The following is a 25,759-nucleotide window of genomic DNA, read 5'->3' as shown; positions in this document are numbered from 1 at the left end:
ACACTGGTAGGACAGCCGGTTAACTACGCACTGATTATGTTTTCTCGATTGGGAACGAAACATGTGCAACCTCATTGCCAAGCGCAGCCAACGGATCACCAGCCTCCTGGTCAAACATGAGTAAAGATTGAGTTGACTGGATGTTTAGAACTCTGTAATGAGTCCGCAAATTTGCAATGTAATTGACTCTACCCATCTGGTGAACTATCGCGACGGACACTGGACAAACATGGTGCGAAAGGTCTTGCATGGTATTATGTCCACGTCCACCGAATTTCCGACCCATTGTTTCAACCATATCTCAAAGATTTGTTTCGTTTCTCCTAGCAAGCATCTGCCCTGCTCTACGGAATTAAACGGTAAAAATTAGGGTCCTGTGATGTCATTCCTTGTTGTATCGTGGTTGACCGTCTATTGGTTACGCCTAAACTGAGCCCGCCAGACTACGCAGCAAGGAGTAGACAGAGAACCCAGGACACGGTTGTATTGTCAGGGCGAACAAACAAAGCTGCTGCAAAAATATATAGGATGGCCAAATAGCCAATTATGGTCATTCGTTCTCTCCAGCCAATGGCGACGTTTCTGCCTCGAGCAATTTCACACCCACTCCAGTAGTCGTTTTCTGTTAAGCTGTGTTTAATGAGCTTCACCAACGCACCTGATGTCTGGAACATATGGTGCCGATTGTGACCTTGTGGCTGTTCTCCGCGGATGTACTTTTCATTTCAGGACGATACACTGCAACCGCTGATGTCAAACTCCCTCCAAAACAACTGCATGGGCTTCTCACATATCCTTAACATATGGTCTCAATACAGGGTAGACATGGTAACTTCTGCTGACTGCCTTCTGTGCGTACGAAAACATTGCTCTATAGTTGAAGTACTTCCCGATTAGCGTCCTACAAATAAGCCTGCTTAATTGTTGCCACTGGAATCAGTGCAGCTTGATCTTATGACATGCAACAGACGTATGCCGGCGGTCAAATTTATGTTACTAGATTGGTCTGCCAATCATGTTGTCTGGTGTTTCGTCTACATTTGTGATAACATTTACGTAAGTGCAAACAAACAATAGCGAAATAGCGGTTGTCCGGACGAAATTCTCGACCTTAAACCAGACAGCGCATCGGTATTCAAACCCAAGGGGAAGTTATCAAACACCAGATATTTAAGCAAGCTGAAGAAATTATGGCGCACTACTGTTTATTACGGGCTATACCCCACTGACTAGTTTTCCCAAGCACAGTAGAGAGGAATGAGTTACATAGTTTTCGTTGGTCTCATTGTGCATTGGGCTCGGTTACAGACGTTACAGTATAACGCCGTGAATAGCGGTCAGTGGCATTCGTACTATCAGATTCCATGAGGATAGTCTGACCAGGGGTTGTAAGTTTATCATGCTGAATTCAGCAGCTGCAGTCAATTTTTCTAGTATCTGACATTTTATAATGATAGTTTATCGATTCTACTAAACCGTATCGTATCGATAGTCTTCTGATGACCAGTCTGATGCGTTTGGCAATCCGAACTGCCATTTGTATCCGGAATCCAAATTACTATGTGAGTCCAATAGGAATGCGAGAAGAAAGTTTGCTTATGAGATCCACCATGAACAGGTTGTGAATCAGTTAGCATTTGTGCGTAAGTCTTGTAGCTTGTGATTCTTCAATGAAACAAGCTGATTCTGACCGATAAATTTCATCTACTGCTCTTTGCACATCGGCCCTCAAAGCAACATTGCTTTTCACAGCCGGTAAGCAAGCATTTTTTAGAGTTCACTGAACATGTGAATTTGAAACAGCTCGGTGCAGAAAAAGTCACTACCCTCTATGTAAGACGTAGTTGCAACATATTCCCTAATAAACACCTGAAAATGCGTTGATGTTTTTAAGCTGATTCTTGGGACATCCAGAACATGAAGACTTTAAACTTCCGGTGCTGTCATATAGTTGGCGTTTTCGAAATGTACGAGCTACTGGTAATTTAAGAACTATCCTGATGTTGGACGTCGGGTATCTCGGCGTTTCAGACGTATACTGTTACTTATAGCATCGTGAATGTCTAAAGATTGTTGTCGTGGGTGCATAAAGCAGCCGAAAATTCCCACAGGAGTTATTTTTTCTTCGTGATTATTGAATAATTTCGCATTATTTATCACCATTGTGCTTTCACCTGATGCAAACTTTATCATTGCTTCTATTTCTTACCACAGTACAACAGACAGCATCTCCGCAGTCTGTCCTTCCTCTGTCCTTCCACCTCCTCGCACCCCGGCTTCAACCCCCAATGCCAAACTAGATTGTGCTCTCCACAACCGTCTGCACTCCAACGGTCTAATGAATCACGGTACACTTACTCAGGAATTAGAAAATACAAAGTCCCAGCAAACTCCCCATAACCTGTTAACCACAAGTCCAAGCCAGATCAGTAGTATTCACACAAGAACTATATCTCTGATAATCACTGAGCACTCCTCAAGTCAATCCGCACTTGAAGAACAACCCCATAATTCGAGCATGTACACATCAAATCAAAAAGTGCAAAACAGCTTGGATGAGGACCCCCTGAGAACCGAGGACATTATAGCCAACAATCACCGGTGGAAACATCTAGGAGCTCAAAAGCGCCAAGGTAATATCAGTCCTACTGATCCTAACGGTGATCCTCCGACTGCATTGTCCATAGCAAGATCCTTGGAATCTCGCACTGAAAGAAGTTGTTCGCTTAGCCTCTTCAAAATTAAACGATTGAATAGCTGTCATAAATCGAACCGTCGGCAGTCCGATTCTTCATTGGGACTTCTTCAATCAAAATCGTCCCCGTTAAACTGTCCAGCTGTGACGGAACAGAATTTTTCAGTTTCGTCTGAACGACCAACCGCGGATACTAGACTCCCAGCCGAGAGTTTGGAATATACCCGGCATAACCCTTCTTCCTCCAACCAAAGACCAGGGACACAACAACACAGTCTCACAAGACAGTCGACCGGTGACTTTCCTCCGGAGATGAGTACTAACCAGCAGCTGCCCCTGGCCAGTGAACAAGTGGAGCTCCCACTTCAGTCTTCATTGTTCGGTCCAAGGGAAAATGCTTCATTGTCCAAAGAAAGAGCTTTGAATAAACATGGTGGCATGATTGAGCGTGAGGGGACCTCGGTTAGTGGGGAACCTGGTGTTGAACCAGTAAATCGACAGGAACTGCACGAAGATAGTTTGGCCTCATTGACCAACGACCCCAGATCACGAACTTGCTGTTTCTGTTGGTGTTGTTGTTGCTCTTGCTCGTGGTAAGCATATTCATCATGTTTCTGTTAAAAATTCACCCATTTATCTTCGTTGTCTTTTAACACAACTCTAAATGTGTTTTCAGTATTCATCGCACTGCTCCATATTTCTAAGTCTAGATGTCGGGCGGCTTGGTAGGAAACTCCAAAGAAAACGTCGCCTAAGATCTAGTTGTGAAGTTATTTTGACTGGTCACCCCCTGTGCCCACTTTTGTACTACTGAAAGTTAAAAACCTTCAAACACGAAATGGTTGACATTGTAATGGGTGGTAAATATTGTAATAATTCGGTCTAATTTATATCGCAGTAGATTATTGTCTCCTACGAATATCAAAGGTCAAAAAATTGTCAAATTCCGGAAGTGAAACTGATGGAGAAAAAACAGATTACGGGAAGCCAGTCGCCCCAACTGGACCAATTACCATCTGCTTCCAATCAGAAATCGATATCAGTCAGTGTTTTGACGGTTATTCTTTTTCCATGAATCAACCGCTTCTCTTGCTTTGCGTGCAAAAAGCGAAAAAGAATAGAGCACTGGGTAGGACTGATTTTGTCATGCAACCATAAAGGGATGTCACTTCGATCGTGTACACCGAAGCAAACGTCATCAGATTGGTCCGAACGAAGCCGTAGGTTCCAACGGGCACGAGTAAAATATCTGCTGTTCCGTCCAGGAATCAATCTCTAAACCGAACAGCTGATAATGTGAAGATATTGGTGCATTTCTAGCAGAACTACTGGCTACTAAACATATGCAAGAGGAACACGTTTCTTTCTATTCGGCTCCAAACAACGGTCAAACGTGTAGGTATGAAACGACCTATTGACCATAAGCTAACTGACGCACACCATCAGTCAGTTGAGTACGGAATTCTGATGGATTTCTAGCACAAAATTAGACCATTACACAATCGCGCGATCCCTATGGTAGCTAAACATTTTCGTCGACTTTCCATGTATATTCGGTGTTGCTGACATCAACACACTGTTAAACCTCAAGGGGGCTTAACTACCTTACGGTCATGAGCAAAGGGCTTTAGGAAGGTGTGCAAAGAAAAGAGCAAGTGTCAGGAATGTCGGATTCCTGCATCCAATCACAGAATGTCCGAAACCTACTGAAATTCTCAAAACACGACAAAATCGCAGCTGGGAAGCCGTCAGGAATCCGGGCCAGAAGAACCAGCTTCCTATTACACGCTTAAACACTCAATTAATCCAGCGGTGGCCGACGATGATGAGTTTTCACCCAATGCCGATCGGACAGTCAGGATTCAGGGTCAAAATTGAACTTTACATATCGCCATACCCCTTGTAATTTTCGCACTCGCTTGTTCGCGATAAAGCTCTCGTGCCCCTTGCTGGAAAGTCTTTCTTCGTCACTCATGGACTGCAGCGGGGTCAACAATTACCTACAACACACTGACGACTCCCTAATCTGCGCAAATGACGAGGCGTCGAAGAAAATTCTTCTGCAACATCAAAATCACTTCGAAGCTGGACAACTTTGATTGGTGGCAACCCACCCACCAAATTCCGCCCCAGATGCAAATTCTGTCGACTACATCACCTAGTTCCATTACGAGCCTCTTGCTGGTGCAATATGCGACTTGTGGTTCAAACGTTACGATGATATTTTTACCGTTGAACTGAACCACAAAGTTGATGATTGGTGGATGCGGTTACTGCTCAGGAAACACGATACGCCGGAACACACCCGTTATTCCAACTCCATTTTCCCAAAGAACACTCGAGATCTCAGCTTTGAGTAAACCGTAAAGCAACTCTCAACAGTTTTGAGTAGGCTTCCGCCCTTATGTCGTATTCACTATCAGTGTATGAGACCAGTAAAAAAGGATTTGGAAGGCTACATCCCTTTTGCCGCTAGAGCGAATCCTGAATGTGAACAAATCAAGTTACCTACCACGACGGAAGATCAGTTCAAGTGTCTCATTATTATGTGTGGCCTCCAGTCACATTCAGAAAATGATTTCGGAACAAGGTAGTTGAACAAGATTGAACAATCTTATGAAATATTGCAGCAGGTCATTTATCACGAGTGTCAGGGACTCTTGAATCTCAAGCAGGACACGGCCACTATCCAACCCTGCATCCAGTGTTACCGAGACAAATTCGAGGCAACCTCCCAGGTTAGCAAATTCAGATGGAGCAAAGCCCAAGTCGGCATGCCAGCCATGCGGCGAATAGAATCGCGTGTGATTGTGCCGCTATAAGACACAGTTATTCACTGTGGAGTTGACGTGGACACAGGGAAAGCCCTTGCCGGTCACGGGGATCTAGTCAAGCACCTAGCTAAATCTGGAGATCATGAAGCAAACGGTAGTAGTCAGAACCCCGGCTTAACACCGTACATACCACTTAGGATAACCAAGTTGATGCTCGTCAGAATATGTTACGATCAGAGCAAACAGAGGCACACTTCATTTGCGGCTCAATACGGCTCCCGATATTACGAATGTTTTCCATCGCACCTGCGGGAAGATTGGATCACTGAAATACAAACCGGCAACAAACACTGTCAGAAATGCACCAGGAGGTTCATTTGCTTGATAAATTTGACTGAGAGGTGAAGATAGCGGGTCATCTTAATCGTGATGTTGTCCACCTTGCTCCTTTTGAGCTTAACCTTTGGTTATAGAGTGGATTGTGTGCTGGCATCTCTCAATATTACCGATAGATAGCTCATGCACATCAACACCAACGGGAGAGAAACAAAAATTCTGGTCTGGAAACTGTGTCCTAGCAAGAGACTATCGTCCTGCACAACGAAAGTGCACTGTTGTATTCGTCCTCTGGAGGATCGGCCAAGTGATTTGTGGTGTCAGGGTCGGTCCATTGACATGAGAACAGCATTTCAATCAGCTGCGTCCGACTGAGTACCCGGTCCCAAAAGAGGAAGTACGGTCATTAGAACTCAACCCGTTGCATGAAAATTTCGACCGTTCAAGGGCACCCCCAACAGCCACTGCTTCATTCATACCGTCCACGTCGAACTCACTACTGCAACGAGACTCCGTACAGATCAAGTTAGAAAACAGGTGGAACCCCTTTCAACTTGATCCGCGCCGACAACCACGCCTTGAACGGCCAAAAGACGGTGTCAGGAAAAGCAGATGCCTGGAACTAATCACAGAAAATGCGAAACCTACTGAGATCCTCAAGCCCCGCCAAAATTTTATCGGGGAAGCCGTCAAGCATCCGGGCCATAAGAAAGAGCAATGACCGACGATGACGACCGTTCACCCAAATCCGATCAGATTCAGAATCAGACGTGCACTTTAAATATCGCGATGCCTCTTGGACGTTTTTCACTCGACTGCTCGCAATAAAGTTGTGGTGTTTCTTGTTGGTGAGGCACTGGAGCGGGGACAACAGCTTATTGCAACAGAAGGTTTAGGGGCTTGACGTGAAGGAACTTTAAAAAAGCGTACAAGAACAAGGTGCCTATATGTTTATAAAAGCTTGTGCGTTGTGTCGAAACAGGGTGTCATCAGCTCGACTGACTCAGCGTTCTCTGCGAAGCCCACCCGGCATAAGCCTAGCGAACAACAGGCAGTTCGCTCAGGCGAAGACGGCGTGCATTCCACCGAACTCGGTTGCTGGCATGTTCTTCAAGCTACCCAACCACTTCCAAACAGAATCACGTGGGCTCCAGCCAGGAACGTGTGAAGATCACAGAGTGTTAGGTTTGGCAGTAGGCTGTTTCATTTCACTCTGACATATCACAGACTTTCCGCCGCGAACCTTTCGCCAACAGTCACTTGGGACGGAAAATAACACTCTCATCGGTAAACGGTGATTGCGCCTACGTAACACATATCCTATCCAACTCGCCATGACAGATTTAATCTTCCGCTCCGAGGAATCGGATTCACTATCAAGTATTCGCTTACACACCACTCCCTTCTGCATCCGCCGCAGACAAGTAAGTTTTGCTATGCTAGACACCAACGACCAAACACTTGTAGGTACCTAAGTCTCCAGAATCGGACAAAAGTTGGTGAATGCTGCTCGCATAGTAACTTCATTTGTTAGAGTACGATCAGCTGCCAAAGTGAACCGATCAGCGAACTCAAGTTCTTCAATCTGAAGTTCCAAAGAAAGCATAAGATGATGGAAAATATTGAGGTAAGACTGTACTCTGAGGTGCAAAAAACATGCCGAAACATTGAATCACATCAGATATTCACTTTGTCAGGGAAAATCTGCACTCAACAACGGCGTGATCCTAATCAAAAAGGGTACTCCAAGGCGATCATCACTCAAGGACTGAATTGTCCAACCGGTAGTTAATAGTGCGGTGGTAATAGGGTCCCATCCCTTTGCGATTACTTTTTCACCCAGCAACAGGTCTAAATTTGCTATCGTCAACCCTCCAGCGTCAACATGCATGGTTCAATAGGTCAGGCCCGAGGCACAAGTCTCTTAGGTTTAATGAATACTATTTTACATTGTTGTTACTATATCAATGGGTAGCTGTTTCACTTGGTATTTATTTGGAGCCTATTGAAATGTTACATCAGTGATGATCTCGATGACTGGAAATGATTCTTTAACGTGAGTTGGGTTACAACGTAAACCCAGTTTCCTGTGGTTTGATCATCAAATCTGTACTTAAATGCTTCCCGTTTCTTCATTATGGACGCACTGAAATTATTGAAAGCTTAGAAATTTCCCATCTGTGTGTTCTCTCATAAATTAGTCAGGCATTTACTGCCATTTAGTGAAGCATATGACCACAAACTCAGGGAACTCAAAGCAACAGTCTAAGCTCTTGAAAATGCAGTAACCAATGGCATACAAACGAGATACCCGGTTTTTCCATACGTCAACTACCGAAGTTCGTGGATCGTTGTGCACCAATGCGGAATTTTACGCATTAGTAACTCTGACGTATCCGGTTTATCATAGTTTTTCTTCCTCGCAACGATTCGGATAGCAGCATAGAACGAGCCGCATCTGTCAACCGTCAACTGCATTTATCTCTGCCTATCAGTGGAACTTCTACTTACCAGCCGGTAATTAAGTTGTACTTACTGAGTGGGCGAAAATCTTGCTTGCTGATTAATTTCATGCCATACCTCACCTCAGTTTCCTCCGTTCGCCTAGCAGAAAACTGATTACGTCAATTACTATCAGAAAACGGTCCAAAAAGTTTAGCACTTTCAATAGCCATTTTAAGTGGCCTATCAGTTTGTAATGAACGAAAGATGACTTCCTAAAATCCAAACAGGTTATCTTCACCCTTGAATACCTAAAGAGTGTTGTTTTTATTTACTTACCTTCATTAGATTAGTTAACCTTAGCATCAGTATAGCATGTCGTAGTAAGTTCAAATGAGTTTTACCTTTTTTACTACTGAAATCCACGACCCCTTTTTCTTTGATAAACACTCCATGGTGTAAGAAATGGCAGTCTCGCATAAACCCGATCTTGCCACGCAGTTGGCACACAAATGAGAGTCGCACCCATATCAAGTGGTATTTTTAGTTCGGACGATTTGCTGTGCGTACGAATAAAGAGTTCATTTCAAGGTCGGGTTCCACCAGATCTAGTTTCCTCCACTTTATAGTATGCGTGTGCGTGCGAGTCTTCAAGATTCCAAAAGGCCTTCCTCCTCCTTGGATCCACAGTCCCGACTGGATGAACAAAGTATGGAGGAGAAGTAAGTTGCTCTGAGTACACACCTGTATTCGAGTGCCGGAACTTTGATTTTCTTCTTACCAAAATGTTTGTGTTAGGTAAACATATTTTTAATGCTCAGTTGATTTTTTTCAGTTCTACAGGTTAAAAAAAATGAGTGCTTGGGCACCAAACATCTCAGTAGAGGTGAGAATTGAGTGAAAGAACTCAAATCTGTTGGGGATTAGAAAGACCCAGAAGAATCAGATCGTTCAGTTGTAGCACCCTTTCGGTTCCTAGCTGCCATGGCAACGAAGGGCTGGGATACTGCCAGGTTGCCCAAGCCTAGATGGGATCCCAAAATCTGGACATGTACGACCCATGAGTCTGTAGTCAGAGATATCTGAAAAAGGAAGAGGTAACAATAGTTCTGTAGAATAAGTTCGTTTTGTACCATCTCGTTTCCACAATACATGTAAAACGAGCACGACTGTAAGAGAGATATCAGTGTACTCAAGGTAGTGCAAGACGTTCATAGAGACTTTCCATACAATGTTTGGTTAGATCTTTACAGAAATTCCTGTAGTAAATGATATGGAGGATCCTTCCATTAATTCATGTTCTGATTAGTCCAGGCTGAACATTTCTCGTCCTTTCCCTGCGCAATTATTTCGGTGAATTCACACTAGAGCGTGATTCTTGGCTATCTGTTATATCTCCTCGTTGGGCAGGGACCGTGTGATTATACGTAAACTCATGAGATTTCAGATGCGCTTCTTTTTGGTATTAAAAATTGCTTGCCTCTTGCCTCACACGGTTTTGATGTAAGGAAACACCAGATGATAACCGCTGGACAGAACACAAGCATTCTTGAGAAATGCACTTCGGCAGGTTATTTATTCGACTAGAATTCGTTGATGGATGTTGCAGCAGTGTGTCCGACTTCCAATTAACAGTAAATTTTAACCGCACATGATTGCATCCAGAAGCCGAGTCAAGGGGATAGATCAATAATGACAACTAAATTGAACCCATTGCTTGCTCAGCATTCCAGTGGATGCATAATCACAAAAATGCCAAAGAAAGGTCATATAAAAATCATTTGTATGCTTATCTGATGAGATCAAATATGGACCAGCATCCATGTCTTTATGAACTTCTTAGCAGCTGACGGCATCTTTTGGTAGACGCCAGGCTAAATTTGCTTTTCAAGGCCTAATTATTCAATATTTATATATACGAAATGACGGTCTCCAGTTTTCAAACAAGAATGTTTGCCAGTACTGTGTTTTCTGTCTGTTGTCCCGAATTCAGGTTACCTTATGATGAAATTAAAAGCTGGGGCGAATCGTTTGATCTTCTGATGCAGTGTCCTGGTAAGTTCAGTGGTACTACTTGATAAGGTTTTCAAATTCCACACAAATTGTTTGCGAGCACTTGCGTCGGTCGTCGGGTCAAGTCAGAATTCCTTTACTGTATTCACGGAATATACTACCTTGAACCTTGTGGCAATGCCTTGTTCAGGCAACTGGAAAATACGTTATCCGAGGGGATGCGTCAATTTCAGGCGCTGTTGTATGCAACGTTTTTTGGAAACCACCGCGGAGAACAAGTCCCTTGGACCTAGTTTGGTTTGCCGTCTAAAAGGTCATCAAAATCAACCTTAATTAGTTGGGACGTAACCAAAAATAGCCCTCCTCCAGAGATTGTGTGCCTATTAAATAATACCGTCGATGTAATTAGCCGTATTCCTCGAAAAACCAATAACCATCCAACGGCACACTGATTTCCCCACAATTGGTAACGAAACGTCAGCAAGCAAATTGCGAAGCATAGCGAACGGATCGATAGCCATCCGATTTACCAGCAATTAATCCACACGAGCTATCAACATTTCACTATATTGCCAACGCGCAGGTATTTACGTTGCATGTTTATGAAATCTCGTGTTTGTAAATCATCCTGTGAAGTCAGTCAGGCCGATCGCTACTACCGCAGGTTATGTCGTGGCGCCAAAATTCAGACCAAGGTTTCAGTTGCGTTAGTCGCACTTAAGGGTCCTGTTGCGTGGTTTATATACCCAGGTTCCCTGGAGTCAGCCATTTAAGAGCAGTTTGACTATTTTCTTGAAGGGCCTATTGGTCCAAAATCGGTCCTGAGGAGAAAAATGAACAAGAAAAATTGAGATTATCTGAGGCTTTAAACCATACTTCAGCCATGTTTATATTGCGAAATTGTGACAAACCGCCGATAGTTGACTGGAACAGATTTCAGCATGCATTCAACAGTTTGTTTAATTTTCATACTATTTATGATTCACCTGATGATGGATGCCAAGTGGCAAGTATAAGGATTACCTTTCAGCCTGATGTTCTAACAATGGTTGGCTTCACTTTACGTGACGAAATCCATAAATGAATACGCGTATTATTTGTGTGCCCTGTCCAGATTTGAAGCTGGCCATTGCCTTGAAACATTTCAGTTTGAGGACAACCTTTGTAAACTCAGCACGTTGTTCTAGATTGTGGACGGTACGTTTACTGCGGAACAGGTGAGGCAGCTATTAAAAAGCGAAGATGTTATCAAAAGAGATAGGACTCAGGATCAATTTTTCTTCCCCTCCTACGTGTGCATAACTGCGGATAAATGAATAGATGGGAAACTTTCCAGATTTGGTTCATTTCTCATGGGCTAAATTATTGTAGAGCACTGTCGAAAACTCTCTGGCCGTACAGTTGAATTTACGGTAGTATAATGTGGTGGATATTTACCGCTTATGAAAGCAACATTACAGGCTGTCTATTATCCTCTGATGACCATTTTTACAACGGAACGTTTGCCCTGCGCAGAGTTTACTTTCTCGTTTCCAAAGAGTACTCATTTCAAGTCAGGCAAAGCTCCATGAGATTTGGAGTTAACTTGGATGGGATGCGTAAAATATGACAGCCTCTGTCTCCGCAGAGGAGTATTGGCGACATTCTGTGGAATGAAACGGTTATTCGTGAGACACAACTTATCTGATTGCTCATGCTTTTTGTCATTAAGGTGTGCGTATCAACGTAAAATCGGTCACACACTGTAACAACTGTTTCTATTTCTGGGACTAATATGTCAGTATAGTCGTCAAAAGGTAATCCTTTGCGTGATCGGAGGTAAACAGCTACCACGAATACGAACGTCAGGAGAACAGAAGTCGGCATGTTATTCAGTGAGAGACGAAGAAATGCCGGATTAATCCATGAATGGCGAACGAACCAAATGCATTTGCCTCTAGGTTATACATCCTGCTAATCAGTAACATGTTTGTTTGATTCTTTTGCCAAGCAGTTTGTTTTACTGCAGTTGATTCAATAGATGAATGTGAAGTTTTCCGCCAAGATGGATGTATCTTCCTGTGGGTGCAGAAGAAAAAAACGACAAACGCATCTACATATTGATTCCGTAGGGCAAAAATGAGAATAGCTCTCGCTGGAACCATAGCAAACAACATTTAACGCATCATACTTATTATAGTACGAATTAACTTTTATTTTTGAGCCTCTCCTCGTTTTCAACCTAAGTGCTCATCAAACTCAACCATATATAGTCTGTGCGTTTAACGCAGCCATTCAGAGTGAGCTGCTATTCCCCCTAGAATTTCAACGCAAAACAAGCTATACATTATCCTGGAATAGTAAGTACCAGAGTCCGGTGTTCGGATTTTTCCTAAAGATATTCAAGTTGCCAATTATCCGCAAGACTCGCTTCCTTCACTACCAGATCTAACCCATAAAAACAATGGAATATTGAAGGCGTTGGCCAGTTTTCTTTTGAATATCAACCTACCACGAACGCTAAACAAAAACTTATAAGTGTAAGAATGCTACTCAGGACATGTTTAACAACAATGTGTGAAGTTCAGCGAAGACCAGCAGCTGCCAACTTTGAGACTCAAAAACATTACAGTGCGATCACAGCGAGACAGAATTTTCAACCTAGGTTGCGAACAAATCAAGTAAATTCATGCAAACGCTTCTCCAAAAGGTATCCACTTTAACAAATACAAAAGTAATGCAAAACTAATGTTTAGCAATAAGCTTTTCCCAAAGTTCTACCGATTCATGTAGTTTTGATTATTGCTAATTAAAAGATGCCGAGTTGAAATCTACAATCTAGCCAACAACAGATTGCCAATATTCACTTATGCAGTTAGCAGCTTTTAAGGAAATTAATCGGATCGATTGTCCATCAGTGTAAGGATTATGTTATGCATACCAGCAGCAAATTACTTATTGCCTACTTTTATTCAAAACCTTCAGCTGGACGCAAAGTGTTCCGAGAATTCCTACGATCCGAATATAGCGAGGAAAACATCATGTTCTGGCTTGCTTGCGAAGAGTTAAAACAGGAAAGTAATCCGGAACTGGTTGAAGAAAAGGCGCGAATGATCTACGAAGATTTTATATCGATTCTGTCACCAAGGGAGGTGAGCTAAATTCACATTATATCGCCCAATTATGGTAGAATAACTTGCATTTGCATGGAACGTTACCCTTGTTTAACCCTCAAACGTTTGGTTTCATCATTTTTGATATTCATTTTCTGCCTAAAACAACACCCTATCTAAACGTGGACATTCGCATAATCACAAAAGCTGTGTCAGTGGTTTTTGATCGCAAGGTAGAGTTGTATCTCAAGCATAGAGACAAGTTCATTGAGGTTCTACAATTTCTGGTTTCTTTTAGTGAGTTGAAATATTTCTAAAGTCGTGTGTTGACAAGAAAACTTGCGTACACATTTTTTAAGACGCCAGCCCTCAGCCAGCTCATGAAGGGATATTAAATCGTGCCTTCGTAAAAGGAGCATTTAATGTTAGTCTGTTAGTTATCTGTCTTCCACTGATCAGGGATACGTCACACATTTTCACCTGTCCAGTGATCTTCTGATACAGTGACCTCACCGATAAAGGTCATCATTTATTGTATGGGAATTGTGGCTGTAAATGATATGAATTTGAACCCTTTTGACAAATATACTAAGTGAAACATGAAGGGGAACGTATGTTAAGGAATCAGTTATCCGTATCCCTCCTGACTGCATTATGGTACAAAGTATATTGAAGCCAATGAGGTGTTCCTAATCTGTGATAATTGCTTTGTATAATGAAATACGTGAACTAGTTTTAAAATCCAAAGTTCATCTTAAATTTCTGCTCAAATTGCAGAAGCATGTCTAACAACTTACTATCTGCAATAGTAAAACATTGTATGCTCAAAAGGAATCTACTTAAAAGCCTACGTCATCCTTCGCTGTTTGAGTTCTTTGAACACCAAAGGCCGCAATCATTTGAACACAGGTTTGGGAGACTGTCCAGTGTTCGCAACCTTATTACATTACATTCGCTGCGAGTACCCTTTTTGAAAATCAGCGCTGTTATCGAACGTTGAAGTTTGAGTAAAGATGCACACTCGTACTCCTCTGAGAATGAAGGGGGCTTCATATTCGGAGTCCACCTTCTTGGCAAATGCCAGCAGTCCGAACTTGAGGTAGCAGGTGGGCAAATGAATTTTTGTTCGTACCACAGTGTCCAGCGGGCCACACGTTCTCCGTATCTGGATATCAGAGTGGTATTTTCGTCCTTTATTTTTTAGCCAACGAGAAGTCTCTGAGAACCAGCCAAACGTATCAACGTATCTTTCGTTTTCCGATCTTTCGGATCCACTAAACATTTCGGCCTGCACAGACACTCAGTTTCACCTAGCGTTGGAATGATGCGCCATGTTGGGTTGTAGTTTCGATCAGGGGAATCCATGGTCCTATCATGGATTCCCATGGGCGGTACCCCAGGGAGAAGTCCCGGTTTTTAGCAATGCCTCCTGGATATCTATTTCCACCGGCCCTTAATATCCAACATCAGACGATCCGATGTGGGTTGGAAGAGTTGGTTTTGACAGGTTTGTTTGAATTCTGAATCAAATAGCTTCTAAATGGCCAGGCAAGTTGTGCGAATTTTGCGCACATTTGGAAAGCTCAATAAAAAGTAGCAGCGGACAAGTACATGGTCGAGTTCATGCAGATATAACGGAAGGATCACCAGGTATTGATCGACTCTCGCCACCAGTAACTGACTGAAGCGTGGTCTATTTGTATTCAAGTGTGGTTTGTTAGTGGGCGCTATTTATTCAAGCAGTTTCTGCTGCTAAGGCAGTCGGTGCGGCTTTACAACAGTCTGTGATTGTCACTGAAGTCGGACGCACAGAATCTGCAGATGAGCGCAAAGCGAACAACGCGGTTAGTCTTAGTGCTGGGACCTGTGGACAGAAAACCCCTAGGAATGTGGTGGGGTAGAAGAGGGAAAACCTGAAAGTGTAGGAAAGGAGACGACGGCAGTGACGTGTTTTCCCTTACTCCCCTCACTGCATGCAGCAAGTGAGGCAACCCGGCTGATGACACCTCGCTACGGCTGATGTGGTATGACAATAATTTTGGTTGTGACGTTTGCCGTTGTACACAGGCTGGAATACTGTACTGGTGCACGCACCTAGGCAAGACGATATTAGGGTCCTCAGCTAAAGCCTTCGGCTCAAACTTTTGACTGAAATATAGCGGAGTTGGGCGAAAAATGACCATACATTAACTTTTTTCTGATTGTTGTAACAAATTGTGTTCTATCATTTTACGCACTTTGCGGAACCAGTATAGTGATGCCACTTTAAGAAAACGTGGACCAAACAAGAGCAGCCGTTTAAATTCCGGACTGATATGGCACATGCTTTGGTCCTCAGTAGAATAGAGTGAATCAACTGCATTAAGCACCTAGTTCGGCAGACTACTTCTGGAAAGTTTCAATGGATCATGTGGTCCACAAGCAAAAGATGGTTCATTTAAATACCGAACTACACGGCGTGTTTTAGGTACTGTGTGGGTAAAGTGATATACGTTATTACTATTGCTTGCGAATCGAACCTATTAGTTGTATCTGGAGTGGATTTTCCCCAGCTGGATAATGTAACAGCTGGTGGTGAGAAAAAGTCGCATTACCAGTAGTCAACGCAACGCATGTCTCATGTTTCCTAGAGGTCCATGTATAGTTCATAGGTCAAACCATGTAGTTTTATCATGACTAGCCACATATCCGGTCAAGGTCAACCTGACATCTTTCATGATCTCCAAACTCGATCTCACTCAGTTTTGCAGATCGACGACCAACGTATCATCAGCCTACTTATTGCCAAAGCATTTTATTAATAGGACCGGATTGCTTGGGTAACTGCAACAAGTAAACCGACTCTTCATCGCAACCCACACCATCCTCTACATGAATGGCGAACCGGTAGCAATAGAAGTGTATATGATATTTATTAAGTGACAACAAATTGCCTGTGTTCATATAACACCTAACCGATAGTGATGCACAAATTTAAACAACCAATATAACTACATCATATGGGGATGTAAATCAGGCATGAACTGGCCGAAATGAACAAAATGACATAAGAAAGTTTGGAACAGGTTGCTCAGCTTAGCTGATAGTGTGTACATGATGCAAAAGTAAACAGAAAAACGAACAGCAGGCTCATTCATTTTACCAGTCAGGCTGATGACGGCCTTCTATTATGATGAATTAAAGCGACAACATGTCTTCCTTTACAACCGTCAGCTCCGCAGAAGGTTAAATCGGTGACAAGGGTTGTTGTAGAAGTTCGAATGACAGGAAAGTTCTGCCTTAGACAGACAGGAAAAAAAGTTTAAAGTGCTGTAATTATTACGTCTCATATGTGGAGTGTTCACTGCATTGTAGATTACATGGCTTGCTCATGTATGTGAAGAATCGCTTGAAAATAATATGCGAGAAGTGCCACTTATGCCAATAGTGTAAGACCTGGTAATTTTTTTCATAACAAATCCCCAACGATAAACTCGTCTGGGAACATCCTCTTGCGGGTGGGGCCGTAGATTGTTTTGTCGTCCATAGATAGACCGGTAATAGATAGGCCCGCACGAAATGTATGTGATGCGTCGCAAACGATAAATCAGTGGACTGATAATAAAGTCACAGACGTTTGGCATCTTTTGCCCTTTTGGTTTGAAGCCCAAACGCACAAGTATTTATGCTAATTGAGTTGTTGTAACTGATACTGACCAATAAATGCCAACCAAGCGTACGGGCAAAACAATGAATAAGATGCCTCATTAGCAGATTACCCGGGCAAGAGTGATACGGTCAGTGGTCGTACCGTTTCTTCTGGTATTGTGGAAAAGTAAAACTAGACGTGTGTTGCGAGACAGTGAAATACTCACAGATTATTGCACTTCGCTACCTATTCATGGAAACATGATGAAAGTTGTGAATCAGCCTAGCATTTTGGTGGAGGCTAAAAAATATACTTCGCTTCAGACTAATTCTAGCCACTTGTTGAGATGTTGACAGTTTGATCTATAGAGTCATCAACCATTCACCGATTTTACAAAGTGCAAACGTCAAAAACCGATGTAGACCTTACGCAGAATCGAGTTTTTTTATTTTATCGTACATCGCATAATTTGATAATGTCGTTGCAAGAATAGTCCACGTTGCATCGATCGATGGGTAGCTGGTTAGCTAAAAAGCCATATGCAAACATACGGGAAATGACTGTGTCTGGGTGTTTTAACTATTCGCAGTACTTATCCTTCATGCAAAGAACATTTATAAGGTGGACTGAATCAACTCCTCGTTACGTGCAAATACCGGAACTCTCAACTCATTCGCATTTTGTGGCATCAGGCTTGAAACCTAATATTACTGGAGCGTATCTAGAAACAGTCTAAATGCTAGGAAGAACAGAAATGGTGACATTTTCGCCAAAGCAATGGCCTAAGACTTACTTGGAAAGGAGGAATGATTATGAGAGCAAAATCTCAACAATGAAGCTATTCTTACAGTCAGTTTTTGATGTTTTATTTTAAAACTTTGTATTTATATTTTGGATTGTTCTGAACCACAAAACCCAGAACTCTGTAATTCAATTTTGGGGACTAGTTGCATATTCATCCTAGGTGGGATTTAATAGTGTTATTAGTAGTTGGCATATTTACGCCAGAATGTGGGATTTTATCTCGGCAATGAGACTGTGATACATCAGATTCAAAGTCGACGTCACCTGAAAGCAAACCTGTTGTGATTTCTGACTCAACGTTTTATAACCCAAGCAGGCACAAGTTGAAAACTCACAATCTAAACTTCTCCTAAAGACGGGACGATCTGCAAGTCTCAGACCAACACCACTGAAAACGAAAGCGCTGTGTTCACGTAGGGGTCCGGTGCTTCGCCAGCATATTATCTTGGCATATCCGTTTCCGGTGTCGACAGTGGTAAGCAAGACAGATTGGAACTTACAAAGATATAACCTCAGGTGGGTAGCCGATAACCATCAAAGTAAAAACTAAATCTGTCAGAATTTGCAAAACTATCTTCGAGTTTCATTTCGTTTTTTTTGACAAGTGAAATCAGACTACTAATAGCACTACTATGTATATGCTGGTGAAATTAACCAAAACGCCAAATAATTTCAATCAGGCGGTTGATTGCAGAATACGTGAAAAGCAACCTTTTTTAAAGTTAAAGGATGGAAATCGATCGGAATAAGTACAGTTTGTAATGATAGAAAGCAACCACCGTTTTGTACCCATCTTAGTAGACGCATGCTTGCACACTGGAAAAATGTCAAATTAGTGGTATTTATGCCTCATTGACAATGAGAACAAGATAATCGCACCATAACCATACGAACAATATATATCGGTTCACAAGCTTGCAGATAGCAGTTGGTAGACATACACATAGTAGGAGCAACGAACAAAATTTTTCGGAACCACAAAAAATTTAAAAACCCGCTGGTGCCAGATGTGCGAGGAGAAGTGGCTAAATCTGCAATGTGATTTCTGGCTGATTGTTTGCAAAAACCAACACGTCTCAGATTATTTGATGCATGTGCTCTTAATTTGAAGCAATTTACGCTAATTAGCTTGCATATTTAATTTCAAACACAACAGAACGCAAATTTTCCAACCCCAAAGTGTTGACATTAGCGAATTTTTTATCATCGTCTCTCAGGACGGAATTGAAGTTACTCAAATCTCAATGAAACTAATGTAGTGTAAACGCGTACATTTTTGCGCTTTCGTAGCTTTGGGAAGGATATGCAGCAGCATGAAAATCGCTTGAGTGAAGAAAAAGCGGGAGCATCTCGGAAAAGCAACAGGTGAGATGTCCCTTGGTTAGAGTCGACGCAACCGACAATTTGACAAGGCAATTTTTTAGGTCGTTTCGTCCACCAACCGTCTGAGATGATTTTGGCTCGTGAAAGTTGTCTGACGACTTGGGATATCGTTGATAGATTCGGAAATGACGTACCATACCGACCAGAACGAATGACGATATCGCACCTTTGTTTACATTCCAGTGTACGTAAAATCTTAAACTGTAGAAAGTTACCTCCCGACAGCCTGCATGACCAATTAAAAGGGGAGAAAGTGTTTCAAAGTTCTTTGCATGCTTGCTTCAACTATGCGCATATCTTTGTACTTGGTAACAGCGAATCCATTTGATTCTACAAAGGAGGCTCAAATATACACCGTTCGCGAACTGAAAAGAAAATAAATATATTGGAACAAGAGCGTTTAAAGTTACAGTTAGAGTCCCATCCCTGTAATTAATAATAGAGTATTGAAATGAATTTCAATAAGAACTCGGAGGGGACCCGCGTATATTAATTTAGTTTTAATAAAGGAGGTACCACGCATTTTGAAGTGTTCTCTACATCAGGTAATTGTATTTATCTGCAACACCGGATCACCTGCAAGAATCCGTTCCTTGAAACCGGAATTTCTGTTACTGAGGATTCGACGGAGCACAAGCGAACGATCAACAACCAATAAACTCACCCGAGCTACCAATATTTTAATAAAGGAGTACCACGCATTTTGAAGTGTTCTCTACATCAGGTAATTGTATTTATCTGCAACACCGGATCACCTGCAAGAATCCGTTCCTTGAAACCGGAATTTCTGTTACTGAGGATTCGACGGAGCACAAGCGAACGATCAACAACCAATAAACTCACCCGAGCTACCAATATTTCACCACGTTGCCATACACGTCCTACTTTACAGGAAGAAATCTTTTGTTATATCAAATAAGATTTTGGTTTACCCAGTTTGCAGACATGATTTCAGCCATTTAAGACCAGCGAGATATCAGCTCTACAAAATGCCAGAATTGGGTTGATGGACACCGTGGAATGGGGCTGAAAGCAGTTACTTGGGGTGTCATGCGGATCACTCTAAAGTGTGTTAACGCGTTTCCCGGAACACTAGAATAAGTAGTAGTTGAACACATGTAATTTGATGGTCGCCTGAGGTCGTGCAATGCTGCTTTCCGCCTCGTTCTCCGCATTTACCTAATTAAACCCCTTTTCCTCGAGTAACGTGGGACCAAAATATGAACCTGCTTTACTGTGTTTCATTCCATGCTGAAGAAAATCACTGTGAATTGATTTGCTGAAATTAGAAATATCGTGGATGAAATAGTTATGCTGCAATTTATCCTTCACAGACCTATTGGGGGTGTCGCCACCGGACTAATATTACTTGCTTATCCATGCTAAACAATCCTCCTCAACTCCATTTACAGTGGAATGCTTATCCTATATGACGTGGGTATGCCGTAACTTGGCGTCCTTCTGAGGTGAAGCGGTGTCACACTAGAAACCCTGTAAATTTTTGAATGAATTCTAAATTGAATAATTGTTCATCTGATATCCCGACAAATGTTTCGTCTTTAAGTCTTTAAGTCCTCGCCTTTATTTCTAGGTAACTAATAATAAGTTGATGGCTGGTTGTGATTCAGATTAGGGAATACAAATTTAGTTGCAAGATGTCACCTCTAAACGAAACACCAGCCTGTTTTATGTCTGGACTGCTTGGTGGATCTGGCCAGCCTTACCTGTACTTCTCTATGATAGCAAACAAGACTTTAGCCAGGAAATGTACGGGAGTATCGGTGGCTTGTGAGCGTTTACCGCTAAGTGAACAGATTAATTTGACCTGTTCGCCTAGGGTGGCAATTATCTGGGAAATAGGTCCCTTTTTTGGTTCCATTCAGGTGTCTATCTGAATCCGAACTGTTCCACATCCATGGAGTTGCATTTAGCCTCTGTTGCATTAAACCAGATATCGAGACAGCTCATATTACCCCTTGCAGCCCCAAATGACAGTGGTGGAAATATTTTACTGCTGCACTTTAGAACTTCTACCCGGTCAGCGGTGGGCTTGCGTTACTCTGTGCGAAAGCTGTGAACTGGCCGGCCAGCTTTATTTGTTTCAGCGCTTCTGATAATCTACAAATCATGCTATCTCATCCGTTCCAAAACGCTGAAAACAGTTATAGCCCCAAGCAAAATACGCCCAAAAATTCAAAGCAAACAAAAGTGTTCATGAACCATCACTCAGGCATTCAGCAGAATTTCTGCGAAGTGGCCCTGGAATTTTCTCTGTATATCATTTGACAGGAATATAAGCACTGTACGCAAATTTTTCACGGGTAACCTGATAAGTTTTCCGCTGCTTCTTAAGCATCATTCTCTTACTTGTCTGGTTTGTCTTCTAGTGGAAGCCTTTAGTTCGTTACGAATGAATTTGTGGTGAAAACATTGGTTGCTGGTTAAAGTTTCTGGAATCAACTGAAGTCTAGTTTATATATTCACTGACCCACATTAGAAGCATTATATTATTCAGCTTAAGCAGCCAGAGATTTTCTGATTTTTACAACGTGACGGCTAGGTAGTGATATGCTGGACTGTGCTTCAGAAGACAAGCAAACAGCTGACACTCCCCTTCGACTCATATTTAGCGAAATTGTCTGCGTTAATTTTCACCGTTCATTATGTATGCTATGTGTGATCTATTCCGAATTTCTTTCAGGTTAGTCTTGATTCCCGTGTGCGTGAAATCATCAACGCCAATATGATTGAACCCACCCCGCATACTTTTGACGAGGCCCAAATGCAAGTCTACACCCTAATGCATCGAGATTCCTACTTGCGATTTCTCAACTCAAAAATTTACAAGGATTTACTGCATCGTGCCTGTCCTTTTTTATCCAACTCCAGTCTGGACTGACACGTTCACACCCACTTTCACTTTCCAGCGTTTCTCTCCCTCTCTTCTTGACATCCCTCAATATTTACATTTTGAAATTTTTTTCAGGGATTTGCTGATTTTGTGCAATGTTGGCCATGTTACTTAGACCTAAACTGAGATGACTTATGACATTTAACCGGAACTGAAGCAGTTATGGGGAACTCTAGATGAGCGCCATAAACCAGCGTTTCTCAACCCGTAAAACCCTCGAGCCGTAGGCAGTAATTTCGGTTTTTTTAGGGGGTAGGTGGCTGGCTCTACCTATCGTCCCTTATTCACATTTTAATTACTGATTCCACAGGTGATAGCATCCTTTCACGTTTGGATGCGGGTTGGTGATGTAACCGAAACACAAAGAGTATGATAATAGATTGTGAAACCCTGCCGCGCTCGAATGTGATAATGAACGCGCTGTAAAATAATGTATAATACAGTGTTTTTCATCCACTGATAGCAGGCTGTCAATAATCCTTCATCAACTTCACCTGAAGCGCTTATGTGTGAAACCGTTGGACAAATCGCCATGACCTAAGAGGTTACGTGTTAATTACATGAGTCACAGCTGTTTCATCCCAGCATTTTTTCTTTCCTTCTCTTCTCCTGAGAATATATATAAACCAACCCAGTGTCAGATTGCACCTCGGTGTACGTCTGTACCAACGATGAAATGATATTTTGTGTGCAAAACCTGTCTACTTTGAACTGGTTCCACAAGTTTTTTGGTGAATAGTGGTCCTTTCTGTATGATTTCAGCTGACACGGAGTATTCCTACATAACCGTGAGCTCAATTTGCGGACACTGTTACTCTTCTCCCATCCTACACTTTCTTCAGACATGTGATAACATGAAATATCCCGACAGTTATCGAAGGTTGATCATTTGTCGCCGCGTCAAGAACGAAAAATAGTAAAATGTACTATACAAAACCACGTGATATCTACGCAACAAAAGTTACCATTCATTGCAACTAACTCCTTTGAATACATGTTACAAATGTGATAGAATATATCCTAATTTTGTCTCGTTTTGTCACTGTCAGTTCTTTTCATGTTGAACTGATTTCCTGTGTTTCAGTGTTATGAAAGCTAATTGCGAGATTGTTACACCAAAATTGGACTTACTGTCCTGCCAACCTTTCTCTAGTCTCTTTATATAACGCGTCTGCCAACCCTTACTGAGAATAGCTCCTACTGCCCTCATAAAACGTTTCAAATTATTGTGAACAGCAGAACCATCGGACAATCTGGTATCCTTTATCTCCTTGCCAATTCTCCAATGTGTATAAAAGAACAATTTTGAAGAACTCCGGATAGTATAAACTGATGAACCCTTGAAGTTTTCGAATCAGTGCATTAAAAAATTACCTAGTTGTGTGACGTTTAATTCCTGAAAACATTTGCACTTCTCAGAGGGAGCCACTAGAGGTGATGTCTCATATTAGAAAACTGAACTCTGAAAGACTAGTGTGTTTCCTACATCGATTCAAACCATGCGTCATATATAAAAACGGAATGTGAGAAAAAACAGCTGAAGGTGACTTTGATGGTTTGACCACTGTTCAAAATTTACGTTGTTGAGTAGGCGTATCTGAAGGGATCAATTATGCATGATTCCTCAATCAGAATGTTTTAATGGTTGCTGGATTTCCAATTCTGTATACAAAACACTTCCATACGTGACGCACTGTATACCTCTATGAGTTGAATAGTTCAAATTCTACGATCACAGGATGCACTTTGTATGCTTTCAGAAACTCTATTCCGTGCAATAATCTGACACTGATACGTAATATTGTATCTGACGGGGAATTGTAACACTTCGTAGCAATAATTAAATCAATGGCATCTGACTAATTGTCCCTAGCCAATGAAGTTATACCTGAGAATCTTCCCGAAAAACGGATACAAGGTAGAATAAACAGTGACAATTTTTGCACCCGCAAAGTCACAAATCAGCAAGCATACCTCAACCTTTCTGTTGCACATTGTGAAAGTTCCAAATGTGATTACCATCACAATTATCTACCGCAAACAACTTGATGAATGCATGAAATTTTTCTTTAAATGTTTTCATCGAACGGAGTTTGTTTTACACATAGCCACGTGAATTTGTTACCCTTGATGCAAGCTTAAAAGGATCAGGATACATGTAGGGACATTCTGGGAAGCACCCGCCTACCTGAGCATAACGGCACTAGCACTGTTTTAATGGCATCTCGGCACCAACTTATGCCACACATTCTTCAAGGTCCACTGAGCCCTTCATGAAAATTGTCGTAACAGTGCTCTCTGGTAAATAATCGACAGTGCGACGGGTTTGTCTGTGTGGATAATCAGATGGCTATCAATAATTTTAAAGTTTAATGTTATCGTCATCCATTAGTACCAGCATAGATTCACTTATTGGTTGGAAGTTGTTAGAAATTCATCTTCGAAATATCACTAGCGCTTCTGTACACACTGCAATTTTCTATGCTGGTGACCGATGAGTTCAGTTTCGCCCAGGTATGTTTCAGGGTAAACAGGTCTGTGTTAATGCTAATGGACCGATAACATGGTACAGCCTTTCAAGGGAACCTCATGGGATATGCTATTAAAAGACGTTTGGCTTCCGAACCTCTCAATCCTTTACTTTGGTATTTCCGCATGTCGATCAATCGGCAGTCAGAATGTTTCATCGGCGGAACTCAAGAATAAAAAATATTTATCCGAAAGCGTTTCCAGTAGCGAAGTTTCGGCCATCCCCAGGTTTAATTTCCGTTGTTTAACTATCCATGGATGGGGTTGACTGAGCAATCCATTGAGTTACACTCACAAATGTTACCTTGTTCACAGTCTACACCACTCGAAATGAATTGTTTGGAACCCCAGTTTTTGGAATTTAGTCCAGTCAGTGAATCCCTGGGATTGGGCACAAGTCTTAAGTGGGATTTGTCTTCTCAGTACTCTAGTGCGCCATAATTATGGTGTTCGTGGTTTATTCCAATACTGTTTTGAGGAAAACACAAGAGACGGATCCATCCCACCTTTGTGCTCGTGAGTATATTGCGGTTGTTTTGGATGTATCTACATTGCAGAAAACATTTGCGCATACTGTTTATCGGGCGCCATGTCTAAGGATATGTCGAGGTATAGGGCTTTTGTGAGAGAGCTCCTGTTGTGATAAATTGGGCGCACTTTGGCTTCTGGTAATACGGATATTTACTATATATCCACCTACGAGGCAATCCTTAAACAGCAACATCCACATTTCGATTGCGTAATCATCCTTCGGTCAGTAGACCTCTGGAGCAAAGAACATGCTGGTTTCAGCAACTTCCATTCCGAGTGGTTCATGTGCAAAAAGTTCTTAGGTCTTGCTTTTCTAATGTACATTTTATGGACCACTAAGTAATGCGGAGACGTGCGCCTTCCAGAATATCTCCTGATCACGGGTACCGAGCGTTTCCGCCTCTCCGTGAGTCAGCGTCATTGCGTTTTGTATGGTGCTGTGACACTGGCCTAAAATTTATCCTTTAGCTTTTGCAAATAGTTCAGGTAACTCATTCAACTGTTGCTAAGCTTTTCACCGCGTTGGCAGATGTGACACCTGTTATACCTCAATAAGGACTGCGAATTACTTACCAGCCATTGCAGATATAAATGTGTCGTCTGTGTAACTGTGTTTCACTT

General features: G+C 42.1%; 1 protein-coding gene across 1 annotated transcript in view; it reads left to right on the top strand.

Annotated features, from left to right (window-relative positions):
• The window catches only part of T265_05775 (hypothetical protein), a gene marked incomplete at both ends in the record, with an annotated part of 60,257 nt that extends 37,165 nt beyond the window's left edge, over window positions 1–23,092 (top strand). Inside the window, 6 exons of the mRNA XM_009170855.1 lie at window positions 2,215–3,288; window positions 8,877–8,969; window positions 10,241–10,302; window positions 13,225–13,391; window positions 15,074–15,196; window positions 21,869–23,092. Coding sequence (XP_009169119.1) covers window positions 2,215–3,288; window positions 8,877–8,969; window positions 10,241–10,302; window positions 13,225–13,391; window positions 15,074–15,196; window positions 21,869–22,066 — 1,717 coding nt within the window. The remainder of the gene's footprint in view (window positions 1–2,214; window positions 3,289–8,876; window positions 8,970–10,240; window positions 10,303–13,224; window positions 13,392–15,073; window positions 15,197–21,868) is intronic.
• Between the last annotated feature and the right edge of the window lie 2,667 nt (window positions 23,093–25,759).

This window comes from Opisthorchis viverrini, assembly GCF_000715545.1.
Source record: "Opisthorchis viverrini unplaced genomic scaffold opera_v5_106, whole genome shotgun sequence".
In the NCBI taxonomy this organism is placed as follows: domain Eukaryota; kingdom Metazoa; phylum Platyhelminthes; class Trematoda; order Opisthorchiida; family Opisthorchiidae; genus Opisthorchis; species Opisthorchis viverrini.
The sequence above is the reverse complement of the archived record's forward strand: the minus strand, read 5'-3'. Positions and strand labels throughout refer to the sequence as shown.